Below are 17,015 nucleotides of genomic sequence, written 5' to 3'. Positions count from 1 at the left end.
AAGAATACTTTTTTTTAGTGTATGTCCCATGCAATATTTAAGACACTTATAAGAAAATATTATCTGAAATTTCGTGTTTAACTGGGAATTTGGTATTTTTATTTGCTAAATCTGATAACCCTAGTAATTTCTCTGGTCTTATTTGGAAATAAGGATGAAAAGAGTAACTTCATAGGATAATCTATGAAGAACCTCGCGCACGGTAGGAGGCAAATTGACCTTCCAAATTAGGATACTTTCCAAATCAATTTGCCTTCCAAATATAGTTACCCTTATTTCGCATTCTAAGTGTGCATAGAAAGTTTAATACAGCTCTGAATAAAGGTGCCAAATTGCTCTGAGAGATTTGCGAATGCATCTTCATTGTAATACCAGAAGGGTGTTTAACCAACCTTGCCACAGGCGGAAAGGATTTTCTTTGATTTCGGAGAAAGCGAAGCCTTCTCTGCGCACGCGCACAAGGGCTCCAGCGTCTCCGAGCCCGCCCCGCCCATCCGGCCCGGCTGGTCACGTGGACGAGCCGTAGCCTTTCTTACGCCGGGACTGGTCATGTGACCCAGCCCGTAGCTTCTCGCAGGGATGGAGCCGGAAGAGGGGACATCCTTGTGGCGGCTGCAGAAGCTTCCCGCAGAGCGGGGCTTGCAGGTGAGGAGGGCGCAGGGGCCGGCTGCGCGGGCCAGGCTCCTGGAAGGCCTGGCGTGAAGAGTAGGCCTCATCCCGATGCCTTTGGGAGGCTCGCGCCTGCTGCCCGGGGAGGGGAAGAGGACCGGGTGTGATTTTGGGTGCTCCCTCGCCCCACCCCGTGTTCTCTGGAGATTGGAGAAGTCCGGGGCTTGGGACGCCTCGTCCGTGCTTCGGCTTCCAGTGGCCCCTCCAGGGGTTTTGCATGCAGACGCCCGCCGGGCCGCGCCCGCGCCCTAGCGGGGACCACCTGTCCGTTCCCCGGGAGCGGCCGGGACCGAGTGACCCTGGACTGGGGAGTGCGGAGTCGCCAGCTTGAAAGCTGGAGGGGGTGGTTTACAGACCTCTTGTACATGTTTCATTCATTCATTCACTGTTGCAGCAAAACCTCCACAACATTCCCTATGCGCCAGGAACACTGGTGGTAGGTGAAGGGAATAACCGTGGTGACCTAGAGAGGCAGGCCGTAATTCTTTGTGAGTGACAGAAAAAAATTGATGTGTTACTCCAAACTGGGAGACTTACAGGTAGGGTCGTCCAACGTGGACCTTACTTCAAGCCGTGACATATACGTCGGCCCCTCCAGTCTAGGAAGGAACCTAGTTTATGAGAATCTGGAAAAAGGCAGCCTTGTTCACTTGTTCAGCCAACACTTCACTGAACTATGTGCTTAATGCCGTATGGGATAAGGTAAAATGGTGAATGAGACAGCCCACACCCTGGTGGACCTTGTCAACTAATGAGGAAACCAAACTGAATAAACGGATAACTGAATTAATGGTTTATCCAGTAATCAGTTTGTAGGAGGGGTAGCAACTCTGGTTAGAAGGGGCAAAGGAACATTTTGTAGAGCATCTGCCTAGGTTTCTACGTTGAGCTCCTGAAGGATGAGGAGGAACCAGATGCGCTGGGGGGAGAGAGTATTTCAGGCCAAGGGACAGCACTTATGAAGACTAGAAGAAAGGCAGCCCCAGGGAGCTTTAGGACCTGCTGTAGTTTTAGAGGCCAAAGTTCGGAGTGAGAAGTAGAGCAGGGAGGCTGGCTGAACAAGTGAGCAGTCAGGAGGCTCTGTGTACTATGCTTCTGGGTTTAGCCTTAATACCAAAGGTACTGGCAGTATATAATTGTTTTTGACAGCAGCGGATTTTTAGTTTGAAGGGTGAGAGCAATGTGGAGACAGTAAATACGTACAGCGAAATTTTGTCTGTGAACTGTGAAAGGAAGAAAACCCAATGGTTACTGTAAGAGGAAAATCTAACTGAGAAGTGTTTTTTCTCCCTTGAACTTTCAAGTTAAAAAACCCTTGGTCCCCCAAGTGTAAGACTGGAAAGAAATTTGCCAGCCCTGTAAAAGAAAAGGCATCGTATGCAAAATAGAGTTTCAGCCTGAGCTCTGGGAGCTGTGGTCCTTTGCCCTCTGACTTCAGAGAACTGACTAAAGCTTTGTATTATTATTAATTTGTTACTATGCTTACTCCCATCTTTTTCTGTTCCCCAGCAGTTCCAGCCTAATCAAGTCTTCCTTGAACACAACTTCCTAACTGGTCCTCTTGCTACTAGTCTCTCTTATTCTGAACTCCTTCAGGGTAGATACTTTGTTTATATACCCGGTACTTGAGAATTACGTCTGGCCCCAGGTGGGTTCTTAATCAGTATTTGCTAAAGGAAGGAATCAATTAATGTTTACTAAATTCACCTTTATCATTGTGACCAAGATCTGGATCCCAGGCTCTGGTGGGCTGGCTTTTAGTTTCTATGATAAGTAATTTTGAATAAATCCCAAATCTGTTTCATTTACAGTGGATGAAAGTTGGGGACAAGGGCTTAGCCCGCTTGGGACGAGGGCTTAGCCTACTAATGTGATAGAGGGCTATGTGGTAGCCAGCTTTTATAAGCCCCAAATCTCTGCCTTTCTTTTTTCTTTGTTCCATTTATAATGGGAATCGTGTGGAGGAGATAGAAAGTAATAAACTTACTTATCTTGCCAGGATAAAAAAAAATCTTAACTTTTCTCTGTCTGTACAAATGAGAAAACTGAAATGTCTATAGAGGGTTTGGGTAACATACCCAAAGTTATCAAATTAGTAAGTGGCAAAGTGGAAACAGATGCTCAGATCTGTTGACTCTAAGTCTTGTATTAGCTTTCTGCTCCTGTCTTCACCCTACCTGCATGCTACTTAGATAGGCCCGTAACCTTCACTGCCAGGTACATGGATGACTCCTGAATCTCTGGATCTAAAAATCTCTTCTGAGTATCAGGCTTCTGCTTAGATACACCCACAGGTACCTCAGATTCAGTGTATACTTGGCTTAGCTCTTGTCTTTCTCCCTGACTTTCTCCTTCTGTGGCTGTATCCTCAAATTTGGTTTGTGATACCACCACTTACTGTCATTAAGCCTGAAATTCTGAGTATCATCCTTTTCAGATCTCCTTTACCTCTCTGCTGCCTCCAGTGTGAGTGTCCCTAACAATTTATCACCTCCCTTTTAATCTCTTGATGGTAAGTAAATGGAAGTGGGGGGTGGTCTTTGGACTCAACCTCTTGCCCTTTTCTTTCCTTGTATCTCCTGACCTGCTGGCCGATTTATGGAAACATAATGCAAATATGTGAATTAGGTTGCTTACAGTCTGGGCTCTTCTGCATTGTATACAAGGCCCTTTATGGTTTGGTCTCTGCCACCTCTCCAGCTTTGTATGCTGCCATCTCCCAAACTGCGCCATGCAGTTTATCCTGTCAACGTGCAGCTGTTGTGACTAGAAATACCCTGCTCCTGTTTGGCTAACTATTCATTATTTTAAGGCATACTTTTCTCTTCTGTGCTCCTTTGTACCCTCTGTAAACTTTAATTATGACTCCTATCATCCTAAATTACATATACTTATTGATTATATTAGTTTTCTCTAATGGCCTGAGGCTCTGATATGATAGGACTTTATCTTATTTATCCTCAGTTTCCTCATTTGTAAAATGGGGATAATAGCAAGACTTACTTTACAGGGTTGTAGTGAAGATCAGCACAGTGTTTGGTATATAATTAGGGCTCTATAAATGCTAGCTATTATAGTTATTTTTTCTTTGTATTTGCATTAACCTGTTTAATAACTGGAATGAAGTGCTCATTACGTATTTGTGAATTAATTTAAAAAGACTATGTTCCAAAAACATAGTGCTCTTAGTTTTCAATTTGAGTTCTGGGTTTTACTTTAGCATTGGGGACAGTTTGGGATAAGGTGAAGTATAGGTAGAGAATTTTGAATGATTTCAAATAGAAAATGTTGTTGGTTAATTTATGGTAGATAAAAGTTCTGTTCACAGTGCATTAGCCATCGTTTGGAATTAGGGTCACCAATTACTCATCTCTGTTCCAATAAGTATGGTGTTACAGAGAAGGAGTTTTTGCTTAAAATGCACTGGAACATGATCCAGGAGAAAAGAGTTGGAAGCCTCCTTGCTGTTTAAATGCATTTCCAAGTTATTTGGATTCAGGTACTCTTCTTACAACACACCAATATCTCTTGAGAAAGAAAACTGTATTGATCACTTGCCTAGAGTAGTGGTGATACAGTAGGTACTCAGTTAATATATGTTAGCGGTGTGGATGTTATGATAGTACCAGTAGTAATAGTGATGATGATAATTACAACTAGTAAAAAGAAGGATAACAATGGAAGGAATGTTTAATGTCAGGAGTGTGCCAAGTGATTTGCGTGTATCCTTCTTCAATCCTTAAAACAACATTATGGGGGTAGATGATATCCTCATTTTACACATGAGGAAACCAGCAAAGAATCTTTAAGTAACTTGGCAAAAATAGTAAATAGTGGGAATAAGATTCAGACTAGCCAGTTTTGTTCCAAAAGCCACAGATTTAATCACATGTTCAGTTATATGTGTTAGGATTTCCATTGCTGGCATTAAGCTGGGGTAGAGAGAAAGAAATGTGGAAAAGAGAAAGTAAGTCAATGAAAGGTTTTTTGGAGTGGACTGAAAGAAGTTAAGTATGGGTGCTACGGAAAATGGAGAGAAGGGGTTTGTAGATTTATAGTTGAAAGACTTTGCTCTAAGACTCATACCTTGTATTTTGGTTATTGGTATAAATATGAAGTCTAAGGAATCCCAAGGAGAAACTGCTGCACTCACCATCTTCCTTTTAGGAACATTGGAGAAACAACAGCATGTCTATAAAATTATTTTAGTTTCTGAAGGTGGACAAAATTATGGAAAGTGTGTGTGTGGGGGGGGGGGGCTCTGACTTTTAGTTAATAAAATAATGTTAAAGATAGTTGCTTTTCAGCCTCAGCTTTTCTGCAGATAACATGAACTGCCAATAACATTTATTTGCTACAAGGAAGATAAATCTGTTTTATAATTTTACTTATAATTACATTTATTACTCTCTCTTGTTTTTTCTCTCTAGCTTCTTCACAAAATAATTGATGGCATTTGTGGCCGAACTTATCCTCTCTACCAGGATTATCACAGTGTTTGGGATTCAACAGAATGGATGCATGTTCTAGAAGACATTACCACCTTTTTCAAAGCCGTAGTTGGTAAAAATTTATCTGATGAAGAGGTAACTTTGCTCCAGATTTCGATACCTTGATAATTCATGTTCAGATTATTTTTTTTTAATTTTGGTGTTTAGGGTACCGTGTAATACAGCCTCAGGAAGTGTATAATGAAAAGTGACAGTGTTAGTCACTCAGTCCTGTCTGACTCTTTGCAGCCCCATGAACTATAACTCGCCAGGCTTCTCTGCCCATGGAATTCTCCAGGCAAGAATACTGGAGTAGGTAGCCGTTCCCTTCTCCAGGGGATCTCCCCGACCCAGGGATTGAATGCACATCTCCCGCATTGCAGGCAGATTCTTTACCATCTGAGCCACCAGGGAGGTCCAAGTGTATAAAATCAGTTCCAGTTCAGTCGCTCAGTCATGTCTGACTCTTTGTGATAGCAATAAAAACCTAATAATTGTGAGTAAGTGGAAAAATCTGTGGAAGTTTTGGGGTTTTGTACTTTTGTTTCTGATTGGTTGTCTTATGTTAAATTGTGAAACATTAAAATCGTGGAAGAAAACTAAAAGGTATATAAGTGATACCTATATTCCCATTACCACAATTAAACAATTGTTAACATTTTACTTTATGTATTTCAGGGGTGTGTGTGTGTGTGTGTGTGTGTGTGTGTGTGTGTGTTAGAAACAAGGCATTATAGATACATGTAAATATCACCCTTCGAATAGAAAAAACCACTAGTGAATTTGTATGCAAGTTTCGTATTCCCTAACGTGTGAATGTTTGCATCTTTAAGCAATATATACAATTATTTGAGCTGTTTAAATGTGTAATGAGTGGTAATGTATGTATACATTTATAATTTTTTCAGCAATACTGTGTTTTAGATTTCTCAATGTTAAAAAGTATTGGTCTGGTTTATGTGTTTCGTCTCCTTGTAATATTTGATGATAGGCATTAGTAAGACTTATTTTTCTGTCTCCCTACTGATGACCAGTTGGATCATTGCCCCTTTCATTATTATGAATAGTGCTGCTGCAAACATTTTATATGTGTCTTGTCATACATAAATTGCTCAGCTTTTCTAGAAGTCTTAAAGTAAAACTGCAGGGTCATGGGGTATCTTTCTATTAAACTGCTTCTGTACCTTTGTCAAAAGTAATTTGGGCATGTTTGTGTAGGTTGCCCACTTGGGGAGAAATGAAGTTATATATATCATTTTGATTTGGATGATATTCTGAATATGAGTTCTTGGATATGTGTATTTTAAATATCTTCTATTATGTTGCTTGTCTTTTTAGCCTCTTCCTAGTGTCTTTTGTTGAATAGAAGTTCTGAATTTTAATCAAGTCCAATTTGTCAGTATTTTCTTTTGATGGTTGGTGATGTTAATACTGCGTTTAAGGAATGTTTGTGCCAAAATCATGAAAACATTTTCATATATTTTTTGGTAGTGGTTTGATTGTTCTAGCTTTTATTTATGTCAGTGATATATTTAAATTACTATTGTTATATGGAGTAAGTATTAAGTTGAGATTTTTCCATATGAAATCCACTTGTTGAAATGACCATCCTTACCCCATAGAATTGCTGTGCAGCCTTTCTTGGAAATGCAGGTGACCATATATGTTTGGGTCTGTATCTGGACTCTTTTTCTACTCCATGAGTCCGTTTGCCTGTGTTTACCCATATCACAATGGCTTAAATTATGGTAGAATTAGAGCTGCATTACATTAAATTTTGATATCTGATAGTAGAAGACCTTCAACCTTGTATTTCTTCAAGATAGCTTTGATTCTCCATAATTTCAGTTACATTTTAAAATCAGTCAATTTTAACCAAAACACTTGCTGGAATTTTGATGGAGAGTATTAGCTTGGACTGCTACAACAAAATACCTTAAAATGGATAGCTTAAATAAGAGGAATTAATTTCTCACAGTTCTAGAGTTTAGGGGCACAAAATTAAGGCACTGGCTGATTCTGGCCCCTGATGAGGGAGGGCTTTTTCCTTGCCGAAGATTTTTGCCTTCTCACTGTGTCCTCTGATGGCTGTGGGGGGCGTGGGGCAGGTGCAGAGAGAGAGGGAGCAAACTCTCTGATGTTTCTTACAAGGGAACTGATCCCATCATGAGGGTCTTACCTTCATCACCTCATCTAAGCCTGATTTTGTGTCAAAGGTCCCATTTCTAGATATTATCTTGAGGGTCAGAGTTTTAATATGAATTTTGAGGGGACATTAAGTCCGCAGCATGGGTTGCACTGAGTCTCTAGACTATTTTGGAGAGAATTGACAGCAGTATTGAGCCTTCTGATCTATGAACTTGGTATTACTTTCTGTTTATTTAGATTAGCTTCAGTTTCTCTCTCATATTTTGTAGTTCTCGGTATAGAGGTCTCACAAATATTTTATTGTATTTATTTCTAAGTAACTGATGTTTCGGATGTTCTTAAATTTTGTTCTCCAATTGCATATTGCTAGTATGTGGAAACCCAAGTTGGTTTTTGTATACTTACTCTGTGTCCAACAATCTTTCTAAATTTATTTACTATATAGAAGTGTAAGTTGCTCAGTCTTGTCCAACTCTTTGCAATACCATGGACTGCAGCCCACCAGGTTTCTCTGTCCATGGAATTCTCTAGGCAAGAAATACTGGAGTGGGTAACCATTCCCTTCTCCAGAGTATCTTCCTGACCCAGGGATCGAACCCAAGTCTCCTGTATTTCAGGCAAATTATTTATCATATGAGCCACCATGGAAGCCCCTATCTACTATATATAATGGTTTATAAATTTGAGGGGGAGATTTTTTGGTATGTAATCATTTTCTTTTTCAATTTTAATAGCTTTTATTTCTTTTTTCCCTTTTATTGCATTGCCTAATGTCTTCAGGACAGTTTTAGAAAAGAAAAGAAGAAAAAAAGCAGTGCCTTGTCTAACTTTAGGGAGAATGTATGTGTTCAGTATTTCACAATTTAATATGTTAGCTGTATGATTTTATTGGTATCAATGATTAGATTAAAGAAGCTTCCACTGATTCTTACTTTGCTGAGAATTAATAGGTATTGAATTTTATAAAATTGTTTTTTTCCTGAATTTATGTCTTCACCTTTGTTTTGTTAATGTGATGTCTTACATTGATTTTTGAATGTTAAACTAACTTTACCAAAATAAATCCAACTTGGTCATGATATATTATTCTTTTTAAATTTTTTTTTGGTTTGCCAATATTTCATTAGGATTTTTTTCATCTATGAGTAATCTTGGCCCATAATTTTTTGCCTATAATGTTTCTGTCAAAATATCAAGTTTTATTCCCATCTTGTGGAATGAATTAGGAAGTTGTTGTTGTTTGTTTTCTTTTTTCTATGAAAGAGTTTATGCAAGATTTACTTTGTCACTTAGTACTGTGTTACCATGCTGCTTAATTTTTAAATATTTGAAAAAGTTTTGTTCAGTTCTGATTTAATTACACAATGACTCAAAAATATAATTAATATGATTCCAGTTCTTTGAAATCTGTTGTGATTTGTGACATGGCTCAACATATGGTTCATTTTTGGGTAATGTTCCATATATATTTGAAGATAATATGTACTTTTCAGTTGTAGGGTGTAGTGTTCTATGTGTAGTTAGATTAAGTAGAAAGTGTTTCTCAGTGCTGTATCTTTACAGTGCTTTCTCTTTCCATCCATTACTGAGAGGTGTGTTAGCATCTCTATGAAAGTTGATTTACCCATTTTGCTTTTTCTGCCGAGTTTCACTGCTTTATATATTTAGAGGCCGTGTTATTAGGTGAACACAAATTTGTGATTGTTGTTTATTTCTGTTGAACAACCCCTTTACTATCTTGTTCTATTTCTTGTAAGTCTTTTTGCCTTAAAGTCTATTTTGTCTTATATATTAATATAGGTAAATCAGCTTTAGTGGTTTTCAATGTATTCGCTCCCATGTTGGTTCATCAATCAGCCCTTTTCCTTTCTGTTTTGCAAAACCTTGTTAAAACTTTTTGTTTACTGATTATGCATTCTCATCTTATTCTTTTTATAGTTATATTAGTATTTTTCCCCATTTACTACCCTTTAAAGATTATATGAAATGAGAATGTAACTGTTGTTTACATTTTAAACAGAAACGCCTTTTCACTTATTTTCTAACCATTTATTTTTATTTTCATAGATATCTCAACAGTTGAATCAGTTGAATTCATCTCATCAAGAAGCTATCATGAAATGCTTAAAAAGTAGGAAAGATGAAATCAAGAAGACTCTCTTGGCAGAAATAGTTGATATTTCCTCTGCACAACTACAGGATTTTGATTGGCAGATAAAGGTGAGAATATATTTATGAGTATTTATATTTTTTATTTGGAGAAGGAAATGGCAACCCAGTCTAGTATTCTTGCTGGAGAATCCCATGAACAGAGGAGCCTGGTGGGCTACAGACCCTGGAGTCACAAAGAGTCAGACAGGAGTGTTTTCAGGAGGAGAACACTTTCTGTTTCACTTTTTGAATGCATTATTTTTTTGTAATATTATATATCTAAAATGGATCATGGAAAAAGGAAGAGAGTTCCAGAAAAACATCTATTTCTGCTTTATTAACTAGGCCAAAGCCTTTGACTGTGTGGATCACAATGAACTGTGGAAAATTCTAAAAGAGATGGGAATACCAGACCACCTGACCTGCCTCTTGAGAAACCTATATGTAGGTCAGGAAGCAACAGTTAGAACTGGACATGGAACAACAGACTGGTTCCAAATAGGAAAAGGAGTCCGTCAAGGCTGTATATTGTCACCCTGCTTATTTAACTTCTATGCAGAGTACATCATGAGAAACGCTGGACTGGAAGAAGCACAAGCTGGAATCAAGATTGTCAGGAGAAATATCAATAACCTCAGATATGCAGATGACACCACCCTTATGGCAGAAAGTGAAGAGGAGCTAAAAAGCCTCTTGAGGAAAGTGAAAGAGGAGAGTGAAAAAGTTGGCTTAAAGCTCAACATTTAGGAAATGAAGATCATGGCATCTGGTCCCATCACTTCATTGGAATAGATGGGGAAACAGTAGAAACAGTGTCAGACTTTATTTTTTTGGGCTCCAAAATCACTGCAGATGGTGATTGCAGCCATGAAATTAAAAGATGCTTACTCCTTGGAAGAAAAGTTATGAGCAACCTAGATAGTATATTCAAAAGCAGAGACATTACTTTGCCAACAAAGGTCCATCTAGTCAAGGCTATGGTTTTTCCTGTGGTCATGTATGGATGTGAGAGTTGGACTGTGAAGAAAGCTGAGCGCCGAAGAATTGATGCTTTTGAACTGTGGTGTTGGAGAAGGCTCTTGAGAGTCCCTTGGACTGCAAGGAGATCCAACCAGTCCATTCTAAAGGAGATCAATCCTGGGTGTTCATTGGAAGGACTGATGCTAAAGCTGAAACTCCAATATTTTGGCCACCTCATGTGAAGTGTTGACTTATTGGAAAAGACTCTGATGCTGGGAGGGATTGGGGGCAGGAGAAGAAGGGGATGACAGAGGATGAGATCGCTAGATGGCATCACTGACTTGATGGACATATGAGTTTGAGTGAACTCCGGGAGTTGGTGATGGACAGGGAGGCCTGGCGTGCTGCAATTCATGGGGTTGCAAAGAGTTGGACATGACTGAGCGACTGAACTGAACTGATATCTAAAATGTGTTTTTGAGATACATTTTCTTAAAAATATATCAAAGATAATTAAAATTACGTCTTTTGTGTTAACTTGCACTGCAGACATCTGAACCATGTATAATAACATTACAATTATAATGAATTTAATTAACTGAAGTTTTAAGACGTGGATGAAGGAATAGATATGTGCTTTGTGGCTTTGGGGGATAGGACAGGGCTAAAGTATATGATTTACAGTGGAATAGGTTGAATTTCAACTTAAGAAATAATAATCTAACCCCTATGAGTGTCTGAAAATTTTTCTAACCTCTTTTTGAGTTAGCACACTCATCCTCCTTGCTGGTACTCAAGCATAGGCTAAGAAATCACTTATTGGAAATACTGAAGAGAATTAACGATGAGGTGGGCGACCTGAAGGTGATCTCAGATATGCTGAGTCCTGTATTTTGGAGAGAGAAGATGGAGGAGTTGTGTGAAGGTTTATTTGGTCCTGTGGTGTATATACCACAGAGAACGAGCCCTTTATCATTGCCCCAGTCAATTTTTACAAGTGGTTGCACTCCAAAATTCAGTTGTTATGGGGTTCCTGGCTCAAATTCCAGGAAAATTAAGTTTCTCTTTGCCATCTGCCAGTGAAGCTATGATGCTTGTTTCAGAAAGCTTTAGTATCATAAACATTTGGTTCTTCCATTTCTTCTCAGCTACTGATTTTGGACAGAGAGTGTAAGAGGGAAAAGTGTCATATTTTTGTTAACTGGCTCTAATTGAAGGTGGTATCTTGATAACATTTGTCAGTAGTTTAATGGAGAGTTAACTACTCATTATTTATGCATCTTAATTTCTGAGCTGCACCATGTTTTTAGTTTTATCTTTGTACGTGGACTTCGGTCCTCTTGGTGTCATTACACTTCTTTAAGAATTCGCTGTTTCTTGGACCCGTTTGGTACTTCTGAGCCATAGCACTGCTCTAGCTATCTACTGCTACAGAATCCCAACTAGTTGTCCCTAAACTATTGTCTTGTTTTCATTCACTGTCCTTTCTTTTTCTGTTCAAATATATGCTGGTTTGGCATGCATTTAATTCCCTTTATCCCTTTCATATTTTCCTGTACTTCATAGCAAACAAGAGTACTTTTTTTTTTAATGTGTTGTTCATAAGCTCTGATGCATATTTAGTATATTCCTTTTTAAAACTACTTATTAATTACTATTTCTTTCATTTTAAACAGCTTGCACTTTCTAGTGACAAGATTGCTTCATTACAAATGCCACTTTTAAACCTTTATCTAGATGTAAAAGAAAATGGTGAAGTCAAGCCATATTCTGTTGAAATGAGTAAAGAAGAGCTGCAGAAGCTAATAAATTCCTTGGAAGCAGCTAATAAGGTATGTGTTTTAGTTTTGTTGTGTGCTTCAAAATGTTTAAGTTTTGATTGATACCACTGGAGCAATATAAGAAAAGCTAATCATTTAAAGTTTGCTTTGTTCCTGATATTTTATGTCAAGCACAGAAGATGCTTTGTTGATATGTTCTGCATCTCTCATTTTAGATATTACATTTATTATTGATTTGCATTAATAGAACATAATTTGTCAAGTTATATTTTAAGGAATAACAGCTAAATTTGTTTTGCTCTAGTCTCATTAATGATAAATTTTTTTTTTTTAAATCTTGGGGCTGTGAAATTAGCTAGTTCTGAAGAGATTTAATGATTAAAAATAGTTATGATTTTGAACACAAGATTGTTTTATTTAACTGGACAAATGGTAGATAATTTAAGTTCAGGAGACAAAATATCATTTGTAGTTATGAAAATATCAGTTTGTAAACTAATGAAGGACCAAAAGCTTTGCATTTACAAAGGAATGGCTAAATAACAGTAATAGTTCTGATGTTTAACTAATGAGAACAATGATATTTAAACAGTAGAAACTGCTGCTGTGAAGAAGACATAAAAAATAATTATCTGCATTATATATGTTCTTTCCCTGTTGCTGAGCATCATCTCTAGTGATTGTGTCTCAAGGACTAAAGTCAGTTATTCTTAGCACCTCTCTTGACACTAACCTATCTTGTCTCCATCTTTTTGAAACCCCGGTATACTTCATCTTCTGCAGTCACTTGGGCAACACAGTGCCTTGATGACTTGTCCGGACACATGCCCAGTAATAAACTGGTAGCCTGGCTTGCCTTTTGATGGGGCTGCATGTCTGAAGGGGTGTGTGGCAGGTTCTGGTGTAAATGAGTCTGAATGAGTCTGAACCGTGGATCCTTGCAGGCCTGTGTTTTTTGTGTTACTCTTGTCAGTTCTCCAGGCCCTTCTTCAGAGATTTCAAAGCATCTCATTCAGCATCTACTGGCATCATTCTGGTATAATCTGATTGCTGCCCTTCCATTTTGTGTTTGAAGGTGGTCCTGCAGTTGAAATAACTGGAAATGATGAATACCAACATTATCAGATTCCACTGGTACAACTGATGCACTGAGAGAATACCATGTGTTCAGAAAATCTGAATGGCCAGCTGAGAAAGCAGCAGTGTTGAGATTACAAAGACAACAATTTATCAGCATCCCTAAAGAAAAGGAAATTATATGGTTGACAGGAAATGCATAAAAACATGAAAGATGAAAAGGCTGTAAACACAGTTTATATTTTCATAATGACTGTGTTGCTTCATTTACTAAATATTTGTAAAGGCTTTATAGATACAGTTTTATGGTAAGCTAAAAATAGACTCTAATGTAAACATACAAGCACAAATATACTTGAGAATTGCTTAAAGAACTATGTGAATAGCAAGGATGTTTATTATGGATATATTTGGGTGTTCACTTGTGATGTTTTTTAAAAGTAATTTTTAAAGAATGTATAAGCTGCATCTAACTCAGGAGATTCCATGTTTTTCCCATATTTCAAAGGAAAATTATAAAATGTAAAATTTTATAGAGAAGCTCTCCAGACTTGAAGGAAAAAAAAAAACAAAAACTCAATGTGGGTGAACAATTTTGAATTCTAGGAACTAAAATATTATATTCGAGCATAGATAAAAGTGAAAACAACACTGTTACTTACTTCTGCATTTCTGTGTCTGTTCAGGAGACTGTGCTCTGTTAAAAAGAATATGTGTCACTGTATAGTGTATACCTTATTACTCCGATATCTGCTAAGACTATATAGGTCCCTGTTTATTGTAAATTCTTAATTCGGTGTAAACTTAATGAAGTTCTGGATGTTAACAACTTCATTGGAAAGCAAACCATTTTTAATTTCAGTGACCTTTAGAAACAAGCATTCTGAGCAAATAAAAATATATTGTCTTTGTTTTGCTATATTTTCAAATTAATTCCTACATAATGCAGTATGATGCATCATTGGTACCTGCTGTTTTGCAAGCTTTATAACTCATTAGAGCATCAGACTGCTATTTGAGGTGTCCAGAGCAATCCCTGTTATTCTCATACAGATGAGTAATAAATGTCAGTGTGGTCTAGATAATGCCACTCTGAACCGTTTGTTACAGCTTGGTGATTAGATGTGGAGTTTGTGCCAGAATGTTTTTCAATATACTGCTTTTTTCATTGAGAAATCTAGGCCATTAAAAAAATATATATCAGCTGAACTAACCAGTGTGCTTAGGGAGGTAGTAGTTGATTTACCTTCTTGTGCAAATTCCTTATGATGTTTTGTACCAGTAACAGTGGAGGAGGAAATGGCAGTCCACTCCAGTATTCTTGCCTGGAGAATCCCATGGACAGAGGAGCCTGGTGGGCTACAGTCCATGGGGTCACAAAAGTCAGATATGACTTAGTGACTAAAGCACCACCACCACCAGTAACAGCTTGCAGACAAGCACTTCTAATAATACTGACTGGTCCTTCTGAATTTCAACACTCCACACAGTCCTTCCTTTGAGAAGGAAAAAGACCTTACTCTTCTTAGTCCTCTCACTACGTTATTACTGTATTAGCATATTTAAATACTTTATTGAAATATGACTGAAATAAACTACACACATTTAAAGTGGACAGTCCGAGCAGTTTTGACATATACATACCCAGGAAAGGTTCGGGAGTAGGAAATGGCAACCCACTCCAGTATTCTTGCCTGGGAAATGCGATGGGTAGAGGAACCTGGTGGGCTACAGTCCCCAGGGCTGCAAAGAGTCAGAGACGACAGAGCACCTGAGCACGGGAAAGCATCACATCAGTCAAGGTGGGGAGCAACCAATCATTCCTGAAAGTGTCATCCTATTTCGTTGTAATTCTTGCTTCTTGCCCACTTTGCTCCTAGACAACCACTGATCTACTTCCTGCCACTATAGAAGTTCACATTTTCCAGAATTTAAATGGAATCATATAGCATGTTCTTTTTTGTGTGTAATCTGGCTTCTTTCATTATTATTTTGAGTTCTTCCATATTACAACATTTAACAGTAGTTGATTTCCATTTTATTGTTGAGAACTATTCTGTTGTAGAATTCCACCATCATTTGTTTATCTGTTCACCTGTTATTGGATATTTTGGTTGTTTACAATTTTTGGCTATTAAAATACACAGAATGCTGTGAACATTCTTGTATGTGTCTTTGTATGGACATATGCTTTCTTTTGGAAGTAAATACTTAGGTGTGAAATCATGGATCATGCGGTAGGTGTATGTTTATCTTTTCAGGAAACTTCCAAACTATTCCAAACTAATTTTTAGCATCTTACATTCCATGCCACAGTCTATGAGAGTTCCACCTCCACCTCCTTGCTAATACTTGGTATGGTCAGTCTTTTTAATTTCAACTGTTCTAATAGGTGTGTTAAAAAAAAAAATCTGGTCCCATCACTTCATGGGAAATGGACGGGAAAACAGTGGAAATAGTGTTAGACTTTATTTTTTGGGGCTCCAAAATCACTACAGATGGTGATTGCAGCCATGAAATTAAAAGATGCTTACTCCTTGGAAGAAAAGTTATGACCATCCTAGATAGCATATTCAAAAGCAGAAACGTTACTTTGCCAACAAAGGTCCATTTAGTCAAGGCTATGATTTTTCCAGTGGTCATGTATGGATGTGAGAGTTGGACTGTGAAGAAAGCTGAGTGCTGAAGAATTGATGCTTTTGAAGTGTGGTGTTGGAGAAGACTCTTGAGAGTCCCTTGGACTGCAAGGAGATCCAGCCAGTCCATTCTAAAGGAGATCAGTCCTGTGTGTTCTTTGGAAGGACTGATGGCTGAAGCTGAAGCTTCAATACTTTGGCCACCTGATGTGAAGAGTTGACTCATTGGAAAAGACTGATGCTGGGAGGGATTGGGGGCAGGAGGAGAAGGGGATGACAGAGGATGAGATGGCTGGATGGCATCACTGACTCGATGGACATGAGTTTTGGTGGACTCTGGGAGTTGGTGATGGACAGGGAGGCCTGGCGTGCTGCAGTTCATGGGGTCACAGAGTCGGACACGGCTGAAGAGACTGAACTGAACTGAATAGGTGTGTTGTGGTATCTCATTGTGGTTTTAATAATATTCTTTTCCCAATGGCTAATGATGTTGAATGTCTTTTCATGTGCTTTTTTGTCATCTGTATATCTTTGGTGAAGTCTCTGTTCAGATCTGTTGCCATTTTAAAATTTGATTGTTTTCTTATTTTTGAATTTGGGGAATTTTTTTACATAGCCTGAATATAAATTTTATCACATATATGCCTTGAAAATATTTAAATATTCTAATTTGTGGCTTATCTTTTTTTGTTTGTTTTTAATAGTTTATTTTTTAGTTGAAGGATAATTGCTCTACAGAGTTTTGTTGTTTTCTGTCAAACCTCAACATGAATCAGCCTAATGTATACATATATCCCCTCCTTCTTCAATCTCCCATCTCCCTCTGCATCCCACCCCTCTAGGTTGATACAGAGCCCCTGTTTGAGTTTCCTGAGTCATACAGCAAATTCCGGTTGGCTATCTATTTTACATATGGTGATGTAAGTTTCCATGTTACTCTTTCCATACATCTCACCCTCTCCTCCCCTCTCCCCATGTCCATAAGTTTGTTCTCTATGTCTGTTTCTCCATTGTTGCCCTGCAAATACATTCTCAGTACCATCTTTTTAGATTCTGTATATATGCATTAATATACAATATTATCGTTCTCTTTCAGATTAGCT

The 17,015-nt window shown here is 38.1% G+C and overlaps 1 protein-coding gene across 2 annotated transcripts; it reads left to right on the top strand.

Annotated features, from left to right (window-relative positions):
* Nucleotides 1-496: 496 nt before the first annotated feature.
* Nucleotides 497-16,498, top strand: COMMD8 (COMM domain containing 8). 2 transcript variants are annotated; one of them, XM_069593058.1, is made up of 5 exons: nt 497-645; nt 5,100-5,255; nt 9,375-9,527; nt 12,095-12,250; nt 13,275-16,498. In XM_069593058.1, the coding sequence occupies exons 1-5, from the start codon at nt 580-582 to the stop codon at nt 13,293-13,295; spliced, it is 552 nt and encodes a 183-aa protein (XP_069449159.1). In that variant the 5' UTR covers nt 497-579; the 3' UTR covers nt 13,296-16,498. The 2 variants fall into 2 exon arrangements, with proteins under 2 accessions (XP_069449159.1, XP_069449157.1); XM_069593056.1 differs by lacking the exons at nt 12,095-12,250; nt 13,275-16,498 and adding an exon at nt 9,804-10,940 and having other exon boundaries at nt 535-645.
* Nucleotides 16,499-17,015: the final 517 nt, after the last annotated feature.

This window comes from Ovis canadensis, chromosome 6, assembly GCF_042477335.2.
Source record: "Ovis canadensis isolate MfBH-ARS-UI-01 breed Bighorn chromosome 6, ARS-UI_OviCan_v2, whole genome shotgun sequence".
Classification (NCBI taxonomy): domain Eukaryota; kingdom Metazoa; phylum Chordata; class Mammalia; order Artiodactyla; family Bovidae; genus Ovis; species Ovis canadensis.
Note: the sequence above shows the minus strand (reverse complement) of the source record. Positions and strands in the feature narration are given on the sequence as shown.

What these genes read in the sequence shown, in the direction of transcription:
- COMMD8 (XM_069593056.1), top strand. Translation starts at nt 580, where the DNA reads ATGGAGCCGGAAGAGGGGACATCCTTGTGGCGGCTGCAGAAGCTTCCC. An exon ending in CCGCAGAGCGGGGCTTGCAG is followed by an intron (nt 646 to 5,099) that starts GTGAGGAGGGCG and finishes TTTTCTCTCTAG; the next exon opens with CTTCTTCACAAAATAATTGA. An exon ending in AAAATTTATCTGATGAAGAG is followed by an intron (nt 5,256 to 9,374) that starts GTAACTTTGCTC and finishes TTATTTTCATAG; the next exon opens with ATATCTCAACAGTTGAATCA.